At 43.6% G+C, this 7,696-nt stretch overlaps 2 protein-coding genes across 2 annotated transcripts in view; both read left to right on the top strand.

Moving 5' to 3' along the window:
• The first annotated feature begins 5,421 nt into the window (after positions 1–5,421).
• Positions 5,422–7,696, top strand: part of LOC114611267 (protein PET117 homolog, mitochondrial) — a 4,575-nt gene continuing 2,300 nt past the window's right edge. The window contains exon 1 of the mRNA XM_028755919.1: positions 5,422–5,568. Within this exon, the coding sequence (XP_028611752.1) occupies positions 5,473–5,568 (96 nt within the window). The 5' untranslated portion in view covers positions 5,422–5,472. The remainder of the gene's footprint in view (positions 5,569–7,696) is intronic.
• The window catches only part of Kat14 (lysine acetyltransferase 14), a 36,903-nt gene continuing 34,652 nt past the window's right edge, over positions 5,446–7,696 (top strand). Inside the window, exon 1 of the mRNA XM_028755911.1 lies at positions 5,446–5,568. The gene's annotated coding sequence lies outside the window, so the exon portion shown is untranslated. The remainder of the gene's footprint in view (positions 5,569–7,696) is intronic.

Genomic DNA, 7,696 nt, shown 5'->3' with positions numbered 1-7,696 from the left:
GCAGGAAACCGGCGCCATCTTCCGATGGCGGACGCGGCTCCTAACATTTCCACAAAACAAAACCATGGAATTTTGTAAGGATTCAGAAAAGGATTAACTCACCTTGGATTCTAAGCTCATTGGGCTGAAGAAATGACGAGTTAAGAGTGTGGATTGAACACACGTGTTCATTCTCTATCATTCCTCTTGAGTTCACATAACCAACAAACAGTTTTAGGACACAGAGAAGTGACAACAACCATAATCAATGTCAAGACTGTTTTGAAGCTAGAAAGTAGGTTGAAAAGCAGGAGTAGATTAATCATTAATCAGACATAGGTGAATACAAACGCTGCAAGGGCTTACGTGTGGTAGTCAACATCCTTGGTGTCAGGCAGGAAGACGCAAGCAATCTCCCTCAGCAGCAGGCTGCCTCCAGCTCAATTATCCTGTTTCGAGTAAGGTTCACCTCTGCAGGGTATCCCTGAGTGGAGACCCTGTGGTTCAGATTCCCACTTCTAGGACTGGGCAGAATCTGTGAAAAGAGCTCTTCATGCAGGGTAGGACACCCTCAGCTGCCAACTGTTCTTTCCTTGTGTGGCTATGCATGCAGTATGCCCCACTTGTCATTCCTGCTGCAAATTGTATCCTCTAAAATTGCATGTCCATATATTAATAAGTCTCACCTTACAAACATATCCTTCAAACTGATGTTGACACACCTCTATTGAGTTGGGGGTGTCTGTTCACACCTCATGAACATGTCAGAATGTCTTCTTGCTGTGTTCTTGTAAAAGAATACCGGCAGAGCAACTCCATGATGTGTAAAGGTACATCACAGAAGGCACACAGGCTTCATCTTTGCCCTTTCTTCTCTCTTGGAATGTTTGCCCATAGAATCCAGCTGTGAGGAAGTATAAGATGCATGGAAAGGTCATATGTCAGCACTCTAGTCAGCCCTGAGAAGATTCTAGCCAGCCTCAGCATTTGCACCAGATTCTTGGTGAATGAGCCTTTTGATCCGGCCCCTCACCATTGAGTCTTTTGGCTCAGCCTCAGATACTGGGAAACAAAGACTAACCACTACAGTACCCTGTATCAATTCCTTTTTACAGGAAATGTGACAAATAATAATTGACTCTATCCCTTAAACAGTCTAAGTGCTGAGAGGCCGTTTACTACCTGTCAGAGATAACTAATATACCCCCTATCTCTAACTGTCTCTTGAACCTCTGCTTTCTGAATTTTTCCAGTGCAAATCAAAGATTTTTCTTATTCTTATACATTGTGTATATGTTTTTTTTTTTTGTTGCTGCTGCTATTTTGTTTTGGTGAAAAAGTGTGAATAGATTCTTTTGTTTGCTTGCTTGCTTACACTGCTGGGATGGAAGCTATTGACGCACACTCGCTTGGCAAGTGTTCTGTCACTGAGCTGTTGCCCCCAGCCCTTTAAGGTTCTTTGCCTCTGCATATAAACTTTGGGATAAGTTTGTCAGTATGTGAAAACTGACTGGCTGAGATTTTTATTTCATTAAAATAAATACGTGTTTTATTTTTATGTATTTATGTAGATTGAGAAGGGAGGAAGTGATGGCTTGACAGTCCTGAGCCCTCTTGCCTATGAACAAAGAATAAACTCTCCACTCTTCAGTGATGTGATTTCTTTTATCTGGTCTATACTTTTATTCATATAGATATTTTATTCATGTAGATATTGTCCATATTTTGTTATGTTTGCATCTTAATGTGTGTCAGCTGGGAGTCTTCTGTATGTAGTGCTTTCAGCTCTATATATTCTATGTCATCCTTAGTGAGCAAAGGTGTGCTGCCATTTTGCAGGCTGGCGCTATGTTGTTATTGTTTTGCTATGCCTTTTACTTTTATGCAACCCTATGTTTTAGTTCTTAGTATTGTTCCCTGTATTTCTGGAGCCCTTTTCAGAAGTCCTTGCAAATGCCTGTATATCCACCCTCCACATAATATTTTTATTGATTATCTGGGAATTTCACATAATGCACCCAGATCACAGTCACTTTCAGGCTCCCAGGTCTACCTCCCACCTTGTGATCTCCCCCAAAGAAAAAAAAAAGGAACTTAAAAAACAAACAAGAAGACTCCAAAAACCAAATGAAGAAACCTAAGTCCATTTTGGGTTGCCCACATACTCACTGGGGTACAGTCAAATTCCCTATGTCAGTTTTTAAGACCTCTCTTCAAGTCTTTCTTTTGGGGAGAGCAGTAGGGAGAGATTGTCATCGAAGCCTTCTAAGTCTCCCATTCTCACCTGTGAGTCTGTAATCATCAATAGATACCACTGCAGAAGAAGCTTTCTTGCCTGTTAAGTCTGAGGCAGCAAGGTTCAGGGACTTCGACATGGTTTCTGCCAATGCTTATATTTTGAAGTGCTTCCCCATGTCTCCCTCTATCACTGTCAAAGTTTCAGGACTAACAGTAAATAGACTTTGATCCATTTAGAGCTGATTTCTATTCAGGGTGAGAGACAGGGACTTAGTTTCATTCATCTACTTGTGGATATCCAGTTTTTTCCCAGCCCATATGTTGAAAAGGCTGTAATAATTCTTCTAATCTTTAAACTGTAATTTTTTCCATGGGTGTCAGTAGTTAAATTTGTGAATCCTGTCACTCCAAAGTGGAGAGCCCCGATGATGTTTGGATAGTCTCTCCTCCTTCTTTCCTGTTGGTCACAGTTGGTAAAAAAGTAACCTCATTGTTGGCTACTGCTTTCCTTCCTTTGAGAGATGTGGCCCTTGGGATGAGCCTGTCATAGGGAGCCCACTAGACATGCTCACTCAAGACACAGTTTATAGGCAATTGAAAGTCTTTATTCCAGCCAGCTGGACCCAAGCGCAGCACCCGTGTTTAGGGTAAGGATTTTAAAGACAAAGATTACACATCCTGATACCTCACTTGGCAGCTGCCAGTCTGAGGTTTGCAGAAGCACACGGTTTAACAGAAGCTAAGATAAATTAGCTAGAGCATCATGACCTTGGGATGGTGTACTGGCTGGTTTTGTGTGTCAACTTGACACAAACTGGAGTTATCACAGAGAAAGGAGCCTCCCTTGAGGAAATGTCTCCAAGAGATCCAGCTGTAAGGTATTTTCTCAATTAGTGATCAAGAATGGGAGGGCCCAGGCAGGCGGATTTCTGAGTTCGAGGCCAGCCTGGTCTACAGAGTGAGTTCCAGGACAACCAGGGCTACACAGAGAAACCCTGTCTCGAAAAACAAAAACAAACAAACAAAAAAGAATGGGAGGGCCCATTGTGGGTGGTACCATCCCTGGGCTGGTTGTCCTGGGTTCTATAAGAAAGCAAGCTGAGCAAGCCAGTAAGTAACATCCCTCCATGGCCTCTGATCAGCTCCTGCTTCCTGACCTGCTTGAGTTCCAGTCCTGACATCCTTTGGCAATGAACAGCAATGTGGAAATGTAAGCTGAATAAATCCTTTGCTCCCCAACTTGCTTCTTGGTCATGATGTTGATGCAGGAACAGAAACCCTGACTAAGATAGATGGGTACACAATGGAGTTGGGTAATTTTCCACAGGACTCTTCATCAAGCAGATCAAATCCTAAAGTAAAATAGCCTCAGCAAGAGCACAAGATGGAGTAGCTTCTCCTTGTCCTGTCACAAGCCTTCCTAGCATTTTAGGTGTAACTTAAACGTAAGAGTTAACTGAACATGGGAGATAATATGCGGTCATCAATGATGCTTTCTCTGAAAGATCTTGGCATAAAAGATGGAAAATAAGAAAACTTATTTAGTAGAAGCTTCAAATTGCCCAGTAAACTATTTTCTTTAATCACAGTGCCCACTCCTAAAAATACACCCAAACTAGATGTTCTAGCAATTATTTTAAATAAATAAGTTGCTTTTTAGTGTCTGATGGTACACAGTCATTCAACTACTAAGTTAAGTAAAAATAACTACACAAAACATCTTGCCTTGGTTTGTAAACATTAGCCTACACTTTGGGGACAATATTTACAAGTTTTCTTTTTTCCTTTCTTCCTTTCTTCCTTTCTTCCTTCCTTCCTTCCTTCCTTCCTTCCTTCCTTTCTTTCTTTCTTTCTTTCTTTCTTTCTTTCTTTCTTTCTTTCTTTTTTTTTGAGACATTATTTCTATGTGTAGTCCTGGCCGTCCTGGAACTTGCTCTGTAGACCAGGCCTCAAACTCAGAGTTCTGCCTACTTCTGTCTTCCCAGGGCTGGGATTAAAGGTGCGTGACACCACTGCTTAGCTATAAGAGATTTTTAATTCAAGAAGACAAATTGGAAAATTAATTACAATAGAATGAAAGGCCATCTAAATTTCTGGTGTTATTCCAAAGCCATTCATAGCTGTTAAGCTCACTGATTTACTGGATGAAATGTCTGGGGTTACCATAAATAAAAAGTATTGTGGGATAATTTTTATTTCTTTAGGGAAATATGCAAAAATAACTTGAATTTCTTCTCAATCTAAAATCCACTGGGCCCAAACTCTATTTTCACATTCAAATATACAACCTACACAGGCTGCTAAAATGCTGTGGTCAGCCAGACTGACATTTGCAAAAAGGTAACTTTCATTTATTTTATTACAGTTCATAATAGTATTTTCGTCATGTCATTTGGGTTCACTTAACAGAGAACGGAAGAGCAAAGCATACTGAACTGAAGTAAATGTTGGAGAAACACTGGAAATAGCTAATCAAGGCTTAAATGAGCCTTATCACTGTTGTCTATTGGTTTTCGTCAGCATCTTTGAATGTCTATTTTCGTGGGTAAGAGTGATTTAGTGATAAGCTATTCTTCATGGACAGCTCAGTCAATACTTACAAGTTCTAGGAAGCCAAGTCTCTTTTTTAATTTAAGCGGTATGCAAATGACACCATCCTTAGCCTCTTGTGAACTACTCTATGACACAAAGATCTTGCATTCCTGGCAGGCTCCAAGGGCATCAAAGACATCTCTTAAAAGTTATAGGAGCTACACATTTCCGGATCCTTGCCGGACCCAGAGAATTTCCCAAAGGAAGTTGAGTAGGCGACACGGTGTAGCCGAGGCTGAGGCAGAAGGATTGCAAGTTTGAAGCTAGTTTGAGGTGTATAGCAATACTTTGTCAAAAACCAATCAGCCAGCTTTTAGATTCTAAGAAAATTTAGGGTCTGATCAGTCGCACCATAGCGACCAGATGTCCTCCGCACTTACTCCACAGGCTCTCCCAACCCCGAGCCTTGCGCCTCCAAAGCCGCCTAGCACTGCGACTGCCTGGTGGAGGTGGCCCCCAAACGGGGAAACCCAGGCCCCAGCCCTCCCCCATCCCCTGCCCAAGCAGCGAAGCGGGCCAGGGGTTACGCTCGGCGCTCGATTGCTCGAGCCTGGCGAGGATAGACCTTGAACGGCTCTGCGCTCGAGGGGTCGAGCCTGGCCCGTTGCGGCGGCGGCGGCGGCGGGGTTGGGCGTGGGAGCGAGTCCGCGGCCGGGAGCGGGAATGTCGAGGAGTTCGAAGGCAGTGCTGGGCCTCTCGGTGCTGCTGACGGCGGCCACGGTGGCCGGCGTGCATCTGAAGCAGCGGCAGGACCGGCAGGTCGGTGTCACGTGACCGCGTCTTCCGGGGCGCCGATCCCGCAGCTGTCCCCGCGCGCGTGGCGGGCCGGGCGGGCTGCTAGGGCGCGTTCAGGTTTCCGACTCCTGTCCCCGGCCACGAGGCCTAAGGCTGGGGCGGAAGCCTCCGGGCAGAGGTGTAGCCCTGAGAGAGCAGGTTGGGTGAGCACGAGGCCCTGGGGGCATCACAGCCCACAAAGCAGTACGGAGATAAGGCAGCTCACACCCAGCACACCCCCCAGTGCCTTTGGCCAAAGTAACTTGAGATTTTTGCAACTTGCGTAAACAATCAGTCTGCTGCGAGACTTAGGTTCAGGAAAGGGTAAAAGGTAAAAAACCCTTCAGGTTTTCTTTTGATGGCTTTATTTCGGGGAATATCTGGCTTATTAATCAGCGACAGACCAACTCTTCCTCATTCCAGTTTGCAAAGGCTAGTGCGGTGAGCACATCGAGAACACGTAGTTAATTATAACCTCTTGAGAGTGTTCTTTTTATAATGGTGCCACACCGTGCAGGCCAGTATTTGGTATTTGCTCTTTCAAGCAACACCTTTACAGGTATTTGATTTGAACTGGATTTGGCAAAGGCAGAAGTAATGAAAAGTACCTGAAAGCCTCCAGAGTCAGCAGCCCATTGACCTTAGTATTCACAAACTAGAAGTCAGAGAGGAGTCTTGTAGTGTCCTAAGAATTTTGAGGAGCAGGGTCGAAAAGCAGTGATGTAGAAGCACTCAAGAAATTAAAGATTTGGGATTAGAAAGTGTAGTTCCCTGGGGATATCTTTTGGAGTAGAAGCAAGAAACTTCCTTCTTAGGAGGAAAAGGAAAAGATGGTGGTTCTAATTAAACTTGAAAGACAGGATGTCTGTGTCCTCCTGATCTGTTTCGGAGACAGTGGTTTGGGATCAGTTTTGTTTCAAGCTATATTCCCCTGAGAAGTTTTTTACAATGAGAGCAGACCAATTAAACCAAATCTCTAGGAGCATGGAGACTCAGCTGTGTTCCAAAAGGCATACCAAAGGCTTCAATGAAATGGTTAAGAATCACGGTTTGAGAATGGAAGTGTGGAAAGATCTAGTTATTTCTTGGAAGTTAGTGATCAAGAAACACTGACCAAAATAATCTGACCTGTAGCTCTTCATTAGCGACCTTCTGTAACATCGAGGAAGGTAGATGTGTTGAAAACTTCAAGGCAGCAGCAGAAAATGAAATAATGGCTTGTTTTCTGTCTACCCTACACCAGACGTGGTGTTTTTCACTTTACATACATCATCTTTAACTCTCAAAGGAACTTAGTAGAAACCAAGTACAGAAGGTCCTTAACTTATAGATGGTTCAACATAAATTTTAGGAAAGCAGTGTCGTTTGTATTTAGTGAAACTTTCTTTGAATATTGAATTTTGCTGTTTTCCCAGGCTGGGGATCAGTGGTAGGATTCTTTCAAAATGCTGGGCAGCAAAACAAACCCCAGCCCCCTGGCAGCCCCAGGGTGCCGATGGTCTATGGGATCATGTTTTGCTGAGCCCTGGCGTTTGCTAGGTTAGGTGTTTTTAGAACACCCTTATTATTTTCAGTTTATTATGAGTTTTTCCAGGTATAGTCCTTTGGTAAGTTGAGGAATGTTAGTGTTTCTATGACTCTACAGGAATCACAGTTCCAGATGTTAGGATTTAGGTTAGTAAAGAGCTGTGTTAGTAGAGTGTTTATTGCCATGACAAAGCACCATGGCTAAAATTACCTTGGGGTAGAAAGGGTTTAACTTACAGCTCCATATCACAGCTCATCATCAATAGAAACTGAGGCAGTAACCTGGAAGTAGGAACTGAGGCAGAAGCCATGAAAGAAGCGGCTCACTGGCTTGCTTATTTTAAGACAAAGTCTTTCTGTGTAGTTTTGGCTGGCTTGAAACTCAGAGAGATCTGCCTGCTACTACCTCCTACATGCTGGAACTAATGTGTACCACTATGCTGGACCCGAGCCCCTCACTCTTAAATTTCCCAACTCCCTGGGTGTAGCAAATGAAGCTGTAGGCCTGGAAGAGGCTCAGTAAGTACTAAGTGAGTCTTTTCTTTTTTCTCTTCTCTTCTCTCCTCTCCTCTCCTCTCCTCTCCTC

Source organism: Grammomys surdaster, unplaced genomic scaffold (genome assembly GCF_004785775.1).
Source record: "Grammomys surdaster isolate TR1022 unplaced genomic scaffold, NIH_TR_1.0 129, whole genome shotgun sequence".
Classification (NCBI taxonomy): Eukaryota; Metazoa; Chordata; class Mammalia; order Rodentia; family Muridae; genus Grammomys; species Grammomys surdaster.
This window is presented reverse-complemented; position numbering and strand designations above follow the sequence as displayed.